General features: G+C 38.9%; 1 protein-coding gene across 1 annotated transcript; it reads right to left on the bottom strand.

Annotated features, from left to right (window-relative positions):
* Window positions 1-1,499: 1,499 nt before the first annotated feature.
* On the bottom strand, window positions 1,500-3,674 carry LOC140884613 (acid phosphatase 1-like). Its single transcript, XM_073291412.1, has 3 exons — window positions 3,253-3,674; window positions 2,125-2,334; window positions 1,500-1,816 (listed from the first exon to the last, which is right to left on the bottom strand). The coding sequence occupies exons 1-3, from the start codon at window positions 3,627-3,629 to the stop codon at window positions 1,639-1,641; spliced, it is 765 nt and encodes a 254-aa protein (XP_073147513.1). The 5' UTR covers window positions 3,630-3,674; the 3' UTR covers window positions 1,500-1,638.
* Between the last annotated feature and the right edge of the window lie 17,806 nt (window positions 3,675-21,480).

Genomic DNA, 21,480 nt, shown 5'->3' with positions numbered 1-21,480 from the left:
TTCAACATTAACAAATATTTATTATTATAAGATCAAGACTCAACACACGTTCCAAATCTCCATTATCTTCAAAGGTAAAAGGAAATGGAGTTCCCGATGGATAAGCAATAGTTAGTTCTTTACGTGGGTTCCATAGCTTTCGAATAGAATCCATAACCGCCTTTTGAGTTTTGATTAAGGGCATCCCCAATGGCAGCCCTTTCCATTGGGGTGTGGGAGGAGTTTTTTCACTTGTAGAAGCAAAGGGTGCTCGTATTCTCAAGAGCGCCGTTTGACCCTTTTTTTTTTAATTTATTGTTTTTTTTATTTTATATATATATATATATATATAAATATATATATATATATACACATGTATATAGGTATGGTAGTATTACTTTTTTTTTTTGTTTTTTTGTATTTTTTATCATTTTAATTATAATCGTTACTTTGAATTTTTTTTTTGTGTTTTTATTTTTAAAATTAAGTAAGACATAATAAAAATACATCATTTATATATATATATATATATATATATATATATATATATAATATTTATAAACTGATAGTTGATATATTTGAATTGAACGTGAGGTTTATAAAAAAGTTTGAATTTTTTGTTATAGTGAAGAGTTGATGAAGTTTTTTGTTTTTGACCTTACAATGATGTGACAGAAATAGAAACGCAAAAAAACTCATATTGAGATTTTTCTATTGTGGTCTGTGCTAACGGGATGGGCCCGCGGACTGCGAGTTAAGATCTTTCCCAAGGAGTGAGATTCCATCCTTGGACCACTAATTTCTCACTAACGGATATCAACTCCCCTTCCTCGGGAGAAATAGAAAAAGAACGCCATTTACTCATTAATGTCTATATATATATATATATATATATATATATATATATATTTCTTTTATGGTGTCCAACACTAAATACTCACTTTATGTCCACCATGTACAAGTCAACTCATCTATTATACCGGTCAACTCAACTATTGTACATGATGGACATGAAGTGAGCATATAGTGTTGGACACCATAAAAGAACTTTATATATATATATATATATATATATATCATTTAAACCCCACACAAACCTTCCAATCAGCTAAATAAGAAGAAGAAAGGAAAACCCCAAGCAGGCAACAAACGAGAAGCTTCACAAAGAAGACTTGACTAATAACAACGTGTTTGGTAAAAACGAATTTCAAAAGGATTCGATAACATTTGAAATTACAAATATCATTTCGGATGTTGGATAAAATAAGATTTTGAAATGTTATTGATATTTGATGGAATTTCATTTAAATCCTTAATAAAATTGGTGTAAATTTATAAGATTTCATAGGATTTGAAGTTCAAAAATTATAATAAAATTTTTAAATATTATATTTATTTAATTACTCATAAATTTCAAGTTTTTTTTTGTAAATTTTACAACATATCATTCATCTAAAAAAATTATTTTTTAAAAAATCCAAACAAACTGTAAGGATACGGAGTAACCTCAAAGAAAGTTCTAGAGTGACCTCTCTGATACGTGACGAATTATTAAATGGCGTTTGATTTATTTGCGAATGATACCAGACATTTGACACGTGTCATATGACACTTAATTGTGACAAAATATATGATAATAAAATGAAAATTAAATAATAATCAACCAATATAGTACATCGGGTCCGGCACTTTGAATGTGCGGCTTCCTGCATTGTCTCCAAGCAAATCACTCCATTGATCTCCGATATTGCCTACGATCTTGTAACCTTGTTTCACCAGCTCCGTCCGCCTCTTCGATTTGTAGGCCACTGCCGACAATCCCTTATCTTCCTCTCCCCTTCAAATTTTGTCACATATATATATAGCATTCAAATTAAATTATAATAATGGGTATATCCATTCCGAATATCCTTCGATGGATGCTTAATAATTGAAAACTATTTTTGTGATTTCAAAAAAAAAATAAAAATCCAACATGATGCCCAATGTTATTTTTATCTATATTATTATATAACAGTTGCATCTCTTATACTAACCTTTTTATAGTGTCAAAATCACATCAAAAATTTTGCTGATTTTACCTCTAAATAAATTTAATAATAATAATTGAGCTAAAAAGAAAATATTTAAGTTGTAGCGATTTACTTGAGAATCAGCTTTTCCCAGCTATGGTAACCAGCTTTGTGGAGATTCGCGACCCTTACTTCTTTGAATCTCGCATTTGTGCCAGATAAGAACACATTCTTGATCCCTAGAGACAACAATTTCTTGTACAAATACCGTATCGATGGTATCGCCGGTGCGGTCCCTTCCGCCACCCATTCGTTAAATTTTGTGTTATTGTACGGTAATGCCCTGAAAAAGTATATATATTTAATTACATAGAAGAAAATGTATGTATATGCTCGATCGCCAACCACCACGTAAATATAATAATGTTGGTCGATCTTCGTCAAGATTTTAATGAGTGATGATCAAAGGATCGATTTTTGATTATACATATAATTTTTTGCGTGTTATTTTTTTTTTTGTTTTTTTTTTTCCCCACATCTTGAAAACATGTGGTATATGATGCATGTGTAAAAAAAATAATATAATAAGTAATAAATTAATCAAGTTGTCTGTCTCATGGGGTACACAGAGAGACTATAATGGAGTATGAATTATTATGCATATATAAAGACAATGTTAGGGTCCTCAAAAAAACAAAAAACAAAAAAGACAATGATCATAGGGGCAATGTTTTTAATATGTTTAATTTCGTAATTCGGAATATTAATAGTAACATTATCCATCTCGAATATATTCATGATATTCATATATATATATAATATAATTACTGTTTTCTCAACATTTCTTGGGAAATTCGACCCTGTACCCTCTGCAGTTTTTTTGGCATGATTGGGTCACATCCAATTTTTATGTGGATTCCTCATGAAAATTGTTGACCCCGCATAATCATAGCCAAGGAAACATTACCCTTATGCAGGAATCAGGATCGACATTCCCACATTTCTTTGTTCTTCCATTATCTAACAACTTTATAAATACAGTAAACCACTTATTAAATTTCATAAAAAAAAAACACAAGGATAGAATGATTTTTTTTTAAAAAAAATAGTCTTTTCGATGATTTTTTTTTTTTGAGAGTGTCTTTTCGATAATTTTAAAACATTATTAATATTAGCTTATATGTATATATATATATTACAAAACAAAAAAAAAAGTAAAATATATAAATAAAGGTGAAATTGATGATGGAAAATGAATTACCCAAACTGAACATCAGCGCGAGCGTAGTAAGGCAAATTAGAGAGGGTAGTCTCGTCGATATCGAAAACCCAAATATCCTTGGCGTCGCCGGTGAGATTGAGGCTGCCAGCATACTCCAAGGCGGCGTTGGCCACCGCCTTGCAGTCGCGGCTGTACTGTTTGCCCAGCATGTAATTACCCACGTAGTTCTCGCACGACTGCGGCACCAGCGTCCAGTTGCGGAGGTTGTTGGTCTCCACCGCCAGCCTCCAGCTAAGGCAGTCCACAAGATGGCCGCCGAATCCAGGCCGTGGGCGTAGGTCGTGAATGGATGCATTGCTGCAGGTTATAACAATAATGGCGAGTACCATCACAAACACCCAAGCTGCTGCAGCCATTTATTATTATTATTAATTAATTACAAAGTGGATGAGTTTTTGGAATGGAAGAAGGGAAAGGTTGTATATATAAATAATGTAGGTACGAAAACACCCTTTGGTGTACAGCAATATTACATAAATAAATTCACATTCTAATTTCTAATTACTCATTCTTTCTCTCACTCTATTTTCGGATGGTGCGGCATGCCATTCACACTCATTATTATTATAGTTATCAGAAAACGAGCCAATCAATGGTGGAGCGAGTCAGTTCACCAAAAACCTATAATTTGGCGGGTCGAGGATGGGCCGATCCACCATCGCGACGGGTTGAAAATTCTTAACTCAACCCAACTCAAGGTGAGTTACGAGTTAGGCGGGTCGGCCGGTGGGTTGGCTCACTACAAATAAAAATCATTATAATTAATTATAAATTTTATTTTATAAATAAATATTAATAGAAACATATTAATAAATTTTTTAATTATTGATTTTATACGTGTAAATTTTATAGAAAGTAATTAATACAAAAAAATTTCACAACTTTCATTAAAAATACATATATCACAATAAATGTAAAAAAAATAATAATTCTCTAGGCCCGTCGCGGGCTGACCCGCCTAGGCCCGTGATCCGCGCGGGTTGGCCCACCTAGGCCCAACTTTAGAAAATTTCAACCCAACCTACTTAAATTGTAAGGCCCGAGATTATTTAATTTTAATTCGAGAATATTTAATTTGAGAATATTTAGAGTTTAGAATTAAATTCTAATATTCTTAAATTATTTAGGATTGAAATTGAATTAAAACGATTGTCCGAGAACTGATTTGCAAATAACAAAGAGTTCAAGGACTAAACTGCAATTGACTTGAATATATCTAATTCTCCACTTTCATTCTATCATTTCTCACATGAATAGCAGCTAAAGAGGGAATAAGATCATAAGAGAAACCCCACGCCATTTTCACTCTTCCAAAGCTTTGATTTCTCGACATCCATCCGTCAGATTTCAGAATCGAACATATATTCGCGATCACCACTCCGAGAGTTACGCTTTGGCGTAAGTTTTCTTAAGTTCTATCATATTTAAATTTTAAAGAGATAATGGAATTCGATTATTATTGGATAGCATGTTATTGAGCTAGCATGTATTACATATTCGAAAACGGATCGGAAAAAGAATGCCATTCGGATTTGTAATGATTTTTGAAGTGAATTTTGAAATTATGAAATTTTGATGTTGTTGAGATTTGATATATTTTAGCTGATATATGATGTTTATGAATGATATTGGATGGTTGAATTGATATCAATATAGTTTTGGTTGCCGGTTTTTAAACGTTATGCCGTCGGTTTACGAATCGTCAAGATTTTCGTATCAGTATTTGACCTGAGATTTGCTTGAGATTAAAAGCTGATATTGTGGCTTGTTATCATTTATTTCAGCTTTGTATTATAGTGTTCCAAGCTCGGGAATTCAGATTTTTTATCCGGGAACAAATTGAACAAGGTTTGAAGTTATTTGGACTTGAAGATTTAGATATGAACTTGAGCAGAATTTTAACAAGAGTCTTGAATAGAGTTTGATATGCCTTTCTTGATATAGATTATCCAGACTCGGAGCATCTACGATTTACTAGAAAAGGTATAAACTGACATGGATCGCTAAGGGATTTAATACTCGAGACGGAGGATTCTTGAGTTTCTCTAAAAATCACATACTTGCTTATTTATGTGTTCTTGAATTAGAACTTGAGTTTGTTGAATTCAATTTTACTTAATGCATATGTGATTCATATTGCATTTATCATGATGTTGAAGTCGGATACGAACTTTGATATCGATTCAGATATGAACTATGAGAAGTGGATATATCCATACCAAGATAGGATACAAATCTTGATGTCGGGATCGGATACGAATCTCGATGATTGATTTAGTTTACAAAACATGCATTGCATTGACATTATATCTTGAGTTGAAATGTTATTGTTATTGCATGTTTATGTCATTTATACTGGGAATCATATTCTCACCGGAGATTATCCGGCTATTGTCTTGTTTTGTATGTGTGCATGGCAATAGGAGGGGCAGAAGCTAGTTAGAGTCGACGTTGGTAGCTCAAGAGAGAGTCTTAGACGTGGTGACTCAGGTTTTTAGCAGAAGTATGTGCCATAGGTTTTGTCAATCATGTTAGAAGAAAAGATCTTGTTTATGTGTGAAGAATAACAACTTATGTAGTCTTGTATATGTTTTACTCATGGAATACTTGTTTAAGTTCAAGTTTTCATGTATTTTAGATGCTGAGATTGATGTTTGAATGCATGTGTTTAGTTGTATCTTGATGAAGATTATATGTCATATTTCATATTTGAACAGCATTTGTAATTCTGATTTTTTCTAGCAGGGCACGGACCCTGTACATGCCTCCGTGCATGGGTCCGTGTGTCCTCTATTTTTGAATGTTTCGGATACTAACAAGGCACGGACCCCGTGCATACCTCCGTTTCAGGGTTCATGTAGTGACCCTGCATGGTATCACCTACTAACTGGCAACTAATAGCATGCATTAAACTTATTACAGCAAAATACTTAACAGAGTAAAACGTGCGGAAACATAATCCATAAATTACATATCAGCTTAGTAATATATCCAGGCTTAATACTGTAGTGATACAACCATATCGAAAAACTTAAAAGTAAACATTATACAGCTATATCGAATCCTGCTGTATAATAAACTCCTCAAAGCTCCTGCTCCCTAGTCCTGCCTTGAACTACCAGCTCCGTCCATCCTGCGACCTGCCCCGTGGAATAGGGTGTCCAAGATAACAACTAGAACGTGAGCGCTAACGCCCAGTACATAAACATGAGTAAACATATATATATATATATATATATATATAATGCATGCAACATGATGACTGGTAAAGGGTCATCTGAAAAGTCATGCTCAGTACCGGCGCCACATGAGTGCTGCCACCGCACGGATCAACCTCTGGGTGCAACCACACTCGTTTAGTACACCAGAGTAGTCAGACATAAATGCCCCCACCGTCGCGGTACTCTCAGTGACAGACTATCGAATATAGAGCTGAGCGGCTCTATAATTAGGTATAACAAGGTATAGGCTCAACATGTATATGCACATGAAATATGAATATGGAAGACGGTAAATCATATATCATGCCATATAATAATGCCAAATAAATGCAACATATAAACATGTATACTCGCTGTCAGTCAATGTGTACGTACCTCTAGGCTAGTTCAAGTATAGTAGGATCCTAGGTTTCAAGCCTATATTCAAAAGTTTATCGTATCACTACACAAGTTCTATAAGCCTTAACTAAGCTAATAAGTACTCCCAAAACTTAAATAAATTCGTGGACCATACCTTCGTCAGTAGATAGCCCTTTCGAGTCGCTAGTCTCAGATGACCATAACCACAACTTGGTTATTCCAGAACCTCTATTATAATCGATAGGGCCCTCAAGTATATATCTCACACTATATAACTGAAGAAAGAAACCCGGGAATTCGTAATTCAAATGAAATCAGACAAGCCCTATATATAGGCAAAATTCCCGGCCAGGATCGGAACTTCCGATTTCGGGATCGGAGCTTCCGATCCAGCTCACTGCGTGCATGCTTGACATGCCAGGATCGGAACTTCCGATCCGATGATCGGAGCTTCCGATCTGCCCTCCGTTCGACACTTGTCAAAACTCGCGGCTGAGTCATCGAGCATTGCTGGCAGCTGGAGATCGGAACTCCGTTCCTGGATCGGAGCTTCCGATCTCTGTGCTTCCGATCGGCTTTCAAAGTGGCTGGGATCGGAGCTTCCGATCTGGGTTCGGAGCTTCCGATCCGGCCCAAAGTCAAAAGCCCGAATTTCCTTCTGAATTCCAATTACACTCTGAAATTGGTTAATTACTAACCCTTAATCATGTTTAACATATTATTATCTTAAAATGGAATCTGGGTTACTACATTCTTCCCATCTTTAGATATTTCATCCGCGAAATAAAATCTAAAGACAAATAACAATATGAAACATCAAACCATGTTTTATTACAACAACTGTAATTACATCTTTACATGGTAATCAAAAGTACAAAGCAAACAACTCAGGATATTCTGATCACATATGGCTCTCGGTTTCCCAGGTTGCTTCTTCAACGCCTCGGCGTTGCCATTGCACCATCACAAGTGGTATAACCTTGTTCCGAAGAACTTTATCCTTCCTGTCTAGGATACGGAGTGGTCGTTCAACAAAAGACAGATCTGACTCTAGCTGAATATCAGTAGACTGAATCACATGAGATTCATCAGCTATATACTGTCGAAGTAACGACACATAAAAAACATTATGTATTCTCGAAAGATTTGGCGGTAACGCCAGACGATATGCAACATCTCCGATCTTTTCCAATATCTGGAAAGGCCCAATGAAACGAGGAGACAACTTGCCTTTCACATCAAATCTCATCACCTTCCTGAAAGGTGGTACTCGCATAAAAACATATTCACCAGGCTCGAACTGAAGTGGCCTGCGGTGAATATTAGCATAACTGGCTTGTCGATCTTGAGCAATTTTGATCCTTCGCTTGATCAAATCTACTTTATCTACAATCTGCTGCACCAACTCAGGACCTTCGACTTGTCGTTTCCCGACTTCATCCCAGAATAACGGAGTACGACACCGTCGACCGTACAATGCCTCGAAAGGTGCCATATCAATACTACGATGATAACTGTTATTGTAGGCAAATTCGATCAAAGGTAACTGATCCTGCCAAGATAAGCCAAAGTCCATAACAGAAGAACGTAGCATATCCTCCAAAGTACGAATCGTCCGTTCTGACTGCCCGTCAGTCTCCGGATGATATGCAGTACTTAAACTCAGAGTGGTACCCAATGCCTGCTGAAAACTTCCCCAGAAACGTGAGGTAAATCGCGGGTCTCTATCACTGACTATGCTCACTGGAATCCCATGCAATCGCACTATCTCCTGGACATATAAGCGTGTCATGCGATCATAAGAATACTCCCGGTTGTAAGGAATGAAATGTGCTGATTTCGTCAGCCGATCAACGACAACCCAGATAGCATCACATTGACGTGATGTCATAGGCAAGTGGGTGACAAAATCCATAGTCACGTGCTCCCACTTCCATTCGGGAATCTCAAGATTTTGCAGTAATCCACCTGGTCGTCGGTGTTCAGCCTTGACCTGTTGACAAACCAAACATCGAGAAACAAATTGATACACACTATGCTTCATTCCCTTCCACCAGAATCAAGTTCGCAAGTCTTTATACATTTTCATGCTTCCAGGATGAACTGATAATCGACTCCTGTGAGCTTGAGAAAGAATATCATTCCTGAGCTCTGCAACATTAGGTACAACCACTCAATTAGATAAGCACAATAATCCATCTGCCTGAAAATGGAATCCAGATGTATTAACCCCATTGGCTAAATGTGCCAAACGCTGAGTCTTAACATCAGATATCTGAGCATCTCTGATCCGAGAATACAATGCTGGCTCAGATAAAATAGTATACAATCGAATCTCATTTCTTCCTTTCTTGTGCTTGAGCGTAAAACTCAAAGAACAACACTCTTGTATCATATGAGATACTTCATTAATTTGAAGTGCAGAAAGTCTCACCTGCCAACTCAAGGCATCAGCAGTAAGATTAGCAGAACCTGGATGATATTTGATTTCACAATCATAATCCTTCAAAAGATCCATCCAGCGTCTCTGTCGCATATTCAACTCTGTCTGAGTGAATAAATACTTCAAACTCTTGTGATCCGTGAATATCTCAAATTTCTCGCCATAAAGATAATGCCTCCAGATCTTGAGTGTAAATACAATGGCAGCTAACTCGAGATCATGTACTGGATAATTATTCTCATGCGTCTTCAACTGTCAAGAAGCATAGGCAATAACATGTCCATGCTGTGTCAAAACACATCCTAACCCCTGACTAGAGGCATCAGTGAAAACAACATATCCTCCTGATGCAGAAGGTAGAGCTAGCACAGGTGCAGTAGTAAGACATCTACGCAGCTCGTGAAATGACTCCTCACAATCCGAAGTCCAAATGAAGGTAACATCTTTCCGAGTAGGCTGAGTCAAAGGCCTGGCCAACTGTGAAAAATTCTCGATGAACCGACGGTAATATCCAGCTAGACCCAAGAAACTACGAATCTCAGCAACCATCATCGGACGAGACCAGTTCAGCACTGCCTCTATCTTACTAGGATCAACAGATATCCCTTCACTAGAAATCACATGACCGAAAAACACTACCCGATCAAGCCAGAATTCACACTTACTCAATTTTGCATACAGCTGCTTATCTCGTAACGTCTGCAAAACAACCCTTAGATGCTATGCATGCTCATCCTTGTCATGAGAATAGACAAGAATGTCAACAATGAAGACGATGACAAATCTATCCAGATATTCTCGAAATACTTGATTCATCAGATTCATAAAGACTGCTGGTGCATTCGTCAAACCAAATGGCATAACCAAAAATTTATAATGCCCGTATCTGGTCCTAAAAGTAGTCGTAGAAATATCTGAGCCCCGTACTCGCATCTGGTGATATACAGATCTCAGATCTATCTTGGAGTAGACAAAAGTACCCTATAATTGATCGAACAGATCATCAATCCGCGGCAAAGGATACTTATTCTTGATGGTGACACGATTCAACTGCCTGTAATCAATACATAATCGCATCTATCCATCTTTCTTTTTGACAAATAAAACAGGTGCTCCCCACGAAGAAACACTCGGACGAATATATCCTTTATCAAGCAGATCCTGTAACTGCTGTTTCAATTCCCTCATCTTTGACGGCGCCAGACAATAAGGTGCTCAGGATATAGGCGTAGTTCCTGGTACTAGATCAATACCAAATTCAACCTCTCGAACCGGAGGAAAACCAGGAATCTCATCAGGGAATACATCAAGAAACTCACTGACTATCGGTAGCTGATCAATACCCGTACTACTCATGGACAAATCAACAGCATAGATGAGGTAGCCCTCCCCACCTGACTCCAAGACATGACATGCCTTCAGAGCCGAAACAAGTGGCATCGGAGGTCGCGCATCCTCACCATAAAAATACCATCTATCACCCTCAGCAGGATGAAACTGTACCAGACGCTGATAAAAATCTACAGTAGCGTGATACAAAGTTAGCATATCTATTCCCAAAATACAGTCAAAATCTGCCATCGCTAATATCATCAAATTAGCCAATAACATATTACCCTCAAACTCTAGAAGGCAACCCATCACTAGATGCTTAGTTACTATCTCCTGATCCAGCGGAGTAGATACCACTAAATCCATATCTAATGATACATAAGGTAATCTATTTCTCTTAACAAAATGACAAGAAATAAAGGAATGCGATGCTCCAGTATCAATTAAAACAAGTGCAGAAATACCACATAACAAAAAGGTACCTGCCAACATGCGATCGCTTCCCTCAGTAGCCTGTTCTTGAGACAGAGCAAATACTTTCCCTTGAGACTGTGGACGGTACCCAGAAGAACTCTGTGGTGCTGGCTGCTGTCGTGGAAAAGTAGAAGCTTGAGATCCAACCTGTGATCCCGATCCACTAGCAGAACCCATGCGCTGAGGACAATCTCTCCGCAGATGTCCCTGCTGACCGCAAATATAACAAGAACCAGTAGCTCTCCGACATGAAGCTGCAGGATGCTTCCCTCCACAATGGCTACAAAACTCCTCCTTCTTATTCTTCTTCCCAAAATGGAACATACCTCGTAAACCGCAAGAACCAGACGAAGTAGTAGGAATAGAAGAAGACATAGGTCCAGATTGCACAACAGATTGAGCTCTAGGCTCAACAGATCCACTAGACTGTCCTTGTAAGAGTGGGTGCCCAGTGAGCCAACTGTGTGGCTATGGGCTTTGATGACTCTTTGTATGAACAATCTTTTGTTTAATATTAGTTACACTTTTATGGCAATGACTTTATATTACTTCATATTGTTATATTGTGATATACTATTGTTGTTTTGATAAAGACCTTGAATATACTATAGTGTATGTAAGATGTGGTAGAACATGGAGATGTCTATCATGAAATACATCTTATAGTCACTGTATGTTCTAAAACCGTTCCTAGTCGATTGAGCCGTCCGATAATAAGGATAAGGATCGCTCGAGTTTGAGACTAGCATTTGCGATGCGGAGTACCACGTTTCATTGGTAGGGAACATGGAGATGTTCGAAGCATGCAAATGGATATTCATAGGATGAATAATCGAACTACCCTATCCGGACTTTCCAAGTGGTTATCACTTATCGAGTGGATTAAGTCCGCGGTTTTGGTTGTACACCATTAGTCCTTACGACTTGAAACATCATGGAGACTCTATATGCTAGTGCTGTGCTTTGACTCGTTTACCGACTCTATGGGGGTCATCAGGTGTCGAGATTGGGTACAGTTACGACACATATAGGAGTCAATGCATTGTTGTCAAGGATTCACCACATACTTGCGAGTGTGGATATCCTATGCGATCTGAGGAGATATTAGTGTGATAAATCTCTGGCCAGAGTACTTGATGTGATTTAAGAAATGGTTTCTTAGTAGCACATGCGATGTCACTAATTTGATCTTCAAGATGTATTGCATAGTTATCGAATCTTGAGCGACTCTCGATATACCAATGGTTGTTGATTCGATCGGGATATATGGATGAAGGGACCGTACTGTACGCTAACCAAAATCTACTGGTTCTTGTAGGCACTATCAGTGATACCTAGGGAATCATGGGGCGATGTTGCTAGGCGCTTTACCATGATTCGTTGGGCAAGTCGGAAAGTGTTGTTCCGAGTCACAAGGAAGTTGTGAGCCCACGGCTAGCTGTATCCCTGAACCATTGAGGGTCACACAGTGTAATGGAGTTTTAATCCCCGTTGAGATAGTTAAATTTAAAGAGTTAAATTTAATGAACTAAGGAGTTGGACTTCTTAAATAAGAGTAAGGGAGTAGGATTTCCTAAAATGACATAGGGATGGACATTTTTGGAAACCACTGAATTCGGATTCAGGAAAATTTATTTTGACTTTAAAATGTGCAGAAATGGTTTCTGTGCACATTGGTGAAATCAGTTCATCAATCGGAGTCACGATGAATTTTATATTAATTTCTGAACGAGCGGGCTTTGCTTGTCGGGCCCTAGCTTATGACTAATGGGCCCTAAGGTGTTAGTGGCCTGCATTATAAATAAGTTATTTCAGTACAGAAATTAAAAACAACAGGTCATAATTTTTGAGACAGAGAAAATTTTCGAACCCTAGCTCTCTCTCTCTGTTCGGCCGACCCCTCCCCCTCTGCCCGAGATTTTCCGGTTTGTGATTTTGAATTGCAGTCTGGAATAGCGAATCAGATTCGTTTATTCTCTTCGCAGAAAACTTCTGATAGATTTTCTAGTGCAATCTATCAGAGGGATTAAACCTCTGTTCGTGGACCTGATTGAAGGAGTTCATCGGTTCCAGGGAGAGACAACAAGAGCAGATAAAATCTGTTGGTGTCCAGTAATCTCGTTGCGAGATTGGAGGTAAAATTTAATTAATTGTTATTTGAATTTTACACACACAATAATTTAATCGTTGAACGGTTGATACCCACACTATGGAATTGTTCCATAACAAAATTTTTAAACTTCCGCTGCACCGGGTATCAATCGTGATTGATCTGGGAACACACCAGTTTTTTTTCCAACAGTGGTATCAGAGCCAGGTTGCTCAGATCAAACGATTAAATTAATCAATTGTACAAAATTTTTGAGTCTCGGTTTTTGAAACAAAATAAATATTTTTAAATAAAAAAAAAAAAAAATTTTCGGGGCAAAACCCGGGCAGCGATTGGATCGCTGCCCGGTGGGGCAGCAATTGTTGCTGCCCCGGGCGGCGCACGGCGCCGCCCAAGGCGGCGACCGTCGCCGCCCAGGGCAGCGCTGTGCGCTGCCCAGCGCAGCGCTGGGCGCTGCGCAGGGCGGCGCTCGGCGCCGCCCAGGGCAGCGCACGGCGCCGCCCAGGGGCGGCGCTAGGCGCTGCCCTAAGGGGGCAGCCGGGCTGCCCCCGGCCCGCGCCGCGGGTGCGGGCCGGCCCGGGAGTGTCCCGGGCGGCCCGCGGGAAAAATTATATTTTTATTTAAAATTAATTTTAATATTTAAAATTTTATTTTTGGTCCGGTCAAAAATTGTTTTTGATTGGTTCACGAGATTTCGGATCGAATTGTTCGAGTCCGTAAATTTTAAAATTGATTTTGGATAAATTTGAATTTTTGGAAAATTTTAATATTTTATCCGTAAATTGAATTTTGAAATCAATTATTTTGGTACAATTGATGATAAGATATGATCTTATGATATATTAAGTAAAATATGATTTTATTTGTAAAATTGGATTTTATAGATAAAATATGATTTTATTTGATATAGAGATAAAATATGATTTTATATGTGAAATGATATTTTATATATAAAATATGATTTTATCTTGTTTAAATTTGAATTGCCACAGCATGTTATCCAATAAATTAATTTTGAATTAAATGTTATTGGATAAGGATGATCGATTGCCATGACCAATTTTGTAGGTGTATGTTAGGAATTTACATTTTGTCTTTATTATTGTTGGTTTTATTAATGGGCCTGGTTTATGGCCCGATATGAATGTCATATGTAATAAAAGTGGGCTTGGTTTATAGCCCGTTCCCACCCCCTAAAAATGTATCCCCTACTTGTCATTGTTATTTATTGTAAATACATTAGATTTAGTGGGAGATCAAGATTTGAAGATGGTGGGCCCAGCAGACAATGAAGACTGAAGAAATGTAAATTGGAAGCATATGTAATAGGATTGCATTTGCATACTGCATATTACCTAGGATTGGACTAAGACCCGTGATTGGCAACCACGGGTCAATTAGAAATGGAATCGATCATCCTATATAATATGTGATATTATGATTGTATGCATGTTTAGACATAAATTGCGTGAATCCGGCAATGCATGCAATAAATTAAATATGATGAGACAAATATTTTTATAAATAAAATCCCTCATTTTAAATATGATTTAAAATTTATATCAAGATAAATAAAGGAAATTTAAATATTGTTTAAATGTTCCTACCTTCCATCAACGGTCAATGTATGTGATGCTACCCGCGGATACGGTCCGACTCATATTATTGGGGGGGCCCGTCCGTCGGAAAGCTGTACATTGGATCGACAAATGTTGTAAGTTGGGTGGAACTCCCATGGGATCGGCTCATATTATTGGGGGATCCACATGGCGACCGTCCATCACAACTTAATATTGATGGGTCATCTTGACATGTCACTTTAAACGGCGTCATATTATTGGGCCCTTATTGGACATGAGGTAAACACATGGGGGTTGCTTTGGAAGCAATTGGGCTCTACCTTTTGAGAATTATGGTTGGCTGATATTATTCGGGACCATAAGTTTGTCAATTGGACTCCATGTTCTCACTAAGGAAAAAGTTTCCCGTTTTCACTAGAGGGTGGTGAAATCGTTAAAATAGTGGGAGTGAGATTCATAAAATTAAATTCGCCTATTTTATGTCTTAGTAAATTGTTAAACAATCATTGATATATGTCTGTTTTTCTTTTCAGTATTTCATATAATGAATTCGCGAAATCCATTATTCTCGATCCTCGAACAAAACAAGTTGACTGGCGCCAACTATACGGAATGGTTCCGGAAGTTGAAGATTGTCTTAACTTCGGAGAAAATGCTCTACGTGTTAGAGAAAGCACCTCCGAAGGAAGCACCAGCTGACATAAGTCCGGAGGAATTGGCCAAACTTGATGCATGGTGTGACCATGACATCAAGACCAAATGCTATATGCAAGCCTCGATGTCTGATGAACTCCAGAGGCGATTTGAGGACACGGTGAATGCTGCTGACATTCACACGCAACTCAAGGAACTTTTTGGGGCTCAGTCGAGGGCTGAAAGGTTCGCTACTGTTAAGGAGTTGATGACGTGCCGCATGCGTGAAGGGACTTCGGTCCGTGATCATGGGGTACGAGTGATTTGGCTCATACAGAAGTTGGCGACCCTAGATTTGGTGTTGGAGCATGAACTCAATGTGGATTTATTGCTTCTGTCTCTTCCTTCTTCATTTGATGGATTTGTGATAAATTTTAATATGAACAAGATAGAGGCCACCCTTGAAGAGATGGTCAATATGCTCGTTACATATGAATCTACACTTAAGAAGGATAAGCCAGCTTTCTTGGTGGGCTCCTCATCTTCTGCTAAGAAGGGGCCAAGTATGAAGGGCAAGAAACGTTCTACCCCACCCAAGAAAGTCGAGCCCGAGAAGAAGCAAAAGACAAAGGCTTCAAACAATGGAAAATCCAAGGATGTTTGCCATTACTGCAAGAAGCCGGGTCATTGGAAGCGCAACTGCAAGGAGTATCTTGAGCAGTTAGGAACTGCAAAGGGTATGTTCTATATCGAAATAAACATGTCACTTAATACAACTTCTTGGGTATTGGATACCGGATGTGGATCTCACATTTGCAATGATTTGCAGGTGATGACAAGAAGTCGCAGGCTTAGAATGGGTGAGACCCAGCTGAGGCTCGGGAATGGTTCCAGAGTTGAAGCTACGGCCATTGGAGATGTTTGTTTGATTTTGCAGAATGGTTTTAAATTATTGTTGAGAGATGTTTTATTTGTGCCAGATTTAATTAAAAACATTATTTCTATTTCTATGCTTGATAGAGATGGTTATTCTTGTAATTTTGTGAATGGGATTTGCAATATTTACAAGAATGAATGTTTAATTGGAAATGGACAACTTGAAAACGATCTATACAATTTAAAACTAAAAGACGTTCCAGTGAATTGTATTGACAAACCGGCGACAACAAACAAAAGGAAAATCGATAGTCAAAACCCGGCAAACCTTTGGCACGCTAGACTAGGTCATATTTCCTCAAGGAGGATGAACAAGCTAGTGGGAGAGGGCATGTTTGATATGTCTGATATTAACTCTTTACCTACTTGTGAATCCTGCCTAAAAGGAAAAATGACTAAATCTCCTTTTAAGGGGAAACCTGAGCGTAGTCAGAATCTGTTGGATTTGATCCATACAGATGTTTGTGGTCCATTTAGAGTAGGGACTCAACATGGCCACACCTACTTCATTACCTTTACTGATGATTATTCAAGGTATGGGTATTTATATTTAATGAAATATAAGTCTGAAGCATTTGAAAAGTTCAAAGAATTCAAGGCTGAAGTAGAAAACAAGCTAGGTAAAAGTATTAAAGCACTTCGATCGGATCGAGGTGGAGAATACTTGAGTACCGAGTTTTTGGACTATCTAAAAGAGAATGGGATTCTCTCTCAGTGGACTCCTCCTATGACACCACAGCTTAATGGTGTGTCGGAGCGTCGTAATCGAACCTTGTTGGACATGGTTCGATCCATGATGAGCTTCACTGAGCTTCCACCTTCGTTTTGGGGCTATGCGCTTGAAACGGCGGTACTGTTGTTGAACAACGTCCACACTAAAGCAGTGGACAAGACACCATACGAGTTATGGAATGGCAAAGCTCCTAAGTATTCGTACTTAAGGATTTGGGGATGTCCTGCTTACGTCAAGCAGACAGTGGGAGACAAGTTGGATAGTCGATCCAGCTTATGTTATTTTGTGGGGTATCCGAAGAACTCAATCGGATATTATTTCTATTATCCTGCTGAAACAAAGGTGTTTGTTTCACGGAATGCCACCTTCTTGGAGAAGGAATTCTTATTGGATAAGAAAGGCGAGATGATGGAACTCGAAGAAGTTCGAGAAGAACCCCAAATACAAAATAACGATCCTACACCTCAGGAACCATTGCTGGACACGCCTGCACCTAGAAGATCCGAAAGGACTTCTAGACCTCCAGTTCGATATGGTCTTCTTCTTGAAGGGGATCAAGATGAACCCGACATTGGATGTGATCCAAGAAACTTCAAGGAAGCAATTTCTGATGCGGATTCGAATTTATGGCTTGAAGCTATGCAGTCAGAATTGGATTCGATGCATACAAACCAAGTTTGGTCTTTAGTAGATCCTCCCGATGGAATTGTTCCGATAGGGTGTAAATGGATCTACAAAAGAAAGCTTGGGCCTGATGGTAAGGTATTGACCTACAAGGCGCGATTGGTGGCTAAAGGTTATACTCAAAGGCAAGGAGTTGACTATGACGAAATTTTTTCACCAGTTGCAATGTTCAAGTCCATAAGAATCCTAATTGCCATAGCTGCATGGTATGACTATGAGATATGGCAGATGGATGTGAAGACTGCTTTTCTTAATGGAGACATTAAGGAAGTAATCTATATGAGGCAGCCTGAGGGGTTCACATCCATGGGAAGCGAGCATAAGGTATGCAAGCTTCAGAGATCAATTTATGGTCTAAAACAAGCATCAAGAAGTTGGAACCAGAAATTTGATGAAACAATAAAAGATTTTGGTTTCATCAAGAACCCGGAGGAACCTTGCGTGTACAAGAAAGTAGTTAAGGATGCGGTGACATTCTTAGTACTTTATGTTGATGACATCCTACTCATTGGGAATGATGTAGGGATGTTGCAGTCAACAAAGATATGGTTATCAGGTAGATTTTCGATGAAGGATTTGGGAGAGGCATCCTACATTCTTGGGATACAGATCTATAGAGATAGGTCTAAGAGAATGATAGGACTCACTCAATCAACCTACATCGATACCATATTGAAACGGTTTTCAATGGATGGGTCCAAAAGAGGACATCTACCCATGTGTCATGGAGTTTCTCTATCCAAGTCTATGTGTCCCAAGACTGATGAAGAGATAGAGAATATGACACATGTACCATATGCGTCAGCTATAGGTAGTATCATGTATGGGATGATATCTACCAGACCGGATGTAGCATTTGCTCTGAGTGTCACGAGCAGATATCAGTCTAATCCTGGTCAAATGCATTGGAAAGCCGTGAAGGACATTCTTAAGTACTTGCGAAGGACTAAGAATATGTTCATGGTTTATGGAGGACGAGAACTCAAATTGGAAGGCTATACCGACTCTAGCTTCCAAAGTGATGTGGATGACTCGAAGTCAACCTCTGGATTTGTGTTCATGCTCAATGGCGGTGCTGTCTCTTGGAAGAGTTCCAAGCAGGACACCACAGCGGATTCCACCACTGAGGCTGAATACATTGCAGCATCAGCTGCTGCTAAAGAGGCCGTTTGGATGAGGAATTTCGTCCAAGAGTTGGGCGTCATTCCTGAATTTGTTGGTCCAGTCCCGGTGTACTGCGACAACACGGGTGCCGTTGCTCAAGCAAAGGAACCAAGGTCTCATCAAAGATCCAAACACGTACTGAGGAAATACCACATAATCCGGGAGATTGTGGAAAGAGGAGACATCATTGTCGAACGAGTGGCCTCTGCAGACAATATCGCTGATCCGCTTACTAAGCCCTTGCCAGGACCATTGTTTGACAAACATCGCGAAGCAATGGGTCTACGTAGTATGACTAGTTGGCTATAGGGCAAGTGGGAGATTGTAAGAGTGGGTGCCCAGTGAGCCAACTGTGTGGCTATGGGCTTTGATGACTCTTTGTATGAACAATCTTTTGTTTAATATTAGTTACACTTTTATGGCAATGACTTTATATTACTTCATATTGTTATATTGTGATATACTATTGTTGTTTTGATAAAGACCTTGAATATACTATAGTGTATGTAAGATGTGGTAGAACATGGAGATGTCTATCATGAAATACATCTTATAGTCACTGTATGTTCTAAAACCGTTCCTAGTCGATTGAGCCGTCCGATAATAAGGATAAGGATCGCTCGAGTTTGAGACTAGCATTTGCGATGCGGAGTACCACGTTTCATTGGTAGGGAACATGGAGATGTTCGAAGCATGCAAATGGATATTCATAGGATGAATAATCGAACTACCCTATCCAGACTTTCCAAGTGGTTATCACTTATCGAGTGGATTAAGTCCGCGGTTTTGGTTGTACACCATTAGTCCTTACGACTTGAAACATCATGGAGACTCTATATGCTAGTGCTGTGCTTTGACTCGTTTACCGACTCTATGGGGGTCATCAGGTGTCGAGATTGGGTACAGTTACGACACATATAGGAGTCAATGCATTGTTGTCAAGGATTCACCACATACTTGCGAGTGTGGATATCCTATGCGATCTGAGGAGATATTAGTGTGATAAATCTCTGGCCAGAGTACTTGATGTGATTTAAGAAATGGTTTCTTAGTAGCACATGCGATGTCACTAATTTGATCTTCAAGATGTATTGCATAGTTATCGAATCTTGAGCGACTCTCGATATACCAATGGTTGTTGATTCGATCGGGATATATGGATGAAGGGACCGTACTGTACGCTAACCAAAATCTACTGGTTCTTGTAGGCACTATCAGTGATACCTAGGGAATCATGGGGCGATGTTGCTAGGCGCTTTACCATGATTCGTTGGGCAAGTCGGAAAGTGTTGTTCCGAGTCACAAGGAAGTTGTGAGCCCACGGCTAGCTGTATCCCTGAACCATTGAGGGTCACACAGTGTAATGGAGTTTTAATCCCCGTTGAGATAGTTAAATTTAAAGAGTTAAATTTAATGAACTAAGGAGTTGGACTTCTTAAATAAGAGTAAGGGAGTAGGATTTCCTAAAATGACATAGGGATGGACATTTTTGGAAACCACTGAATTCGGATTCAGGAAAATTTATTTTGACTTTAAAATGTGCAGAAATGGTTTCTGTGCACATTGGTGAAATCAGTTCATCAATCGGAGTCACGATGAATTTTATATTAATTTCTGAACGAGCGGGCTTTGCTTGTCGGGCCCCAGCTTATGACTAATGGGCCCTAAGGTGTTAGTGGCCTGCATTATAAATAAGTTATTTCAGTACAGAAATTAAAAACAACAGGTCATAATTTTTGAGACAGAGAAAATTTTCGAACCCTAGCTCTCTCTCTCTGTTCGGCCGAACCCTCCCCCTCTGCCCGAGATTTTCCGGTCTGTGATTTTGAATTGCAGTCTGGAATAGCGAATCAGATTCGTTTATTCTCTTCGCAGAAAACTTCTGATAGATTTTCTAGTGCAATCTATCAGAGGGATTAAACCTCTGTTCGTGGACCTGATTGAAGGAGTTCATCGGTTCCAGGGAGAGAAAACAAGAGCAGATAAAATCTGTTGGTGTCCAGTAATCTCGTTGCGAGATTGGAGGTAAAATTTAATTAATTGTTATTTGAATTTTACACACACAATAATTTAATCGTTGAACGGTTGATACCCACACTATGGAATTGTTCCATAACAAAATTTTTAAACTTCCGCTGCACCGGGTATCAATCGTGATTGATCTGACCGCCAGTTTTTTCCAACAGTCCTGGCATCATCAACTGTGCCCGCCTGTTGCTGGTCTCCACAAGACGGCAACGGTTCACCAAAGTCTCATAAGATGTCGGATCATCACAAACGACAACTTGTGAGTAGATATCTTGGTTTAAGCCTTGCAGAAAGATATCATACTTGGACGCATCATTGCTACTGATATAAGGACTGAAAGGTAGCAGATCAAGAAATCGTTGCTGATATTGATCAATAGTCATTGATCCTTGCCTCAGAGTCAGCAACTCCATAGATCGTGCCTGACGAACAGCTGGAGGAAAATACAGTTTCTGAAACTGCTGATAAAAATCTCCCCAAGTCACCAGTCCTCTCTCAGTACGGTCCTG

This window comes from Henckelia pumila, chromosome 2 (genome assembly GCF_033568475.1).
Source record: "Henckelia pumila isolate YLH828 chromosome 2, ASM3356847v2, whole genome shotgun sequence".
NCBI lineage: Eukaryota > Viridiplantae > Streptophyta > Magnoliopsida > Lamiales > Gesneriaceae > Henckelia > Henckelia pumila.
Note: the sequence above shows the minus strand (reverse complement) of the source record. Positions and strands in the feature narration are given on the sequence as shown.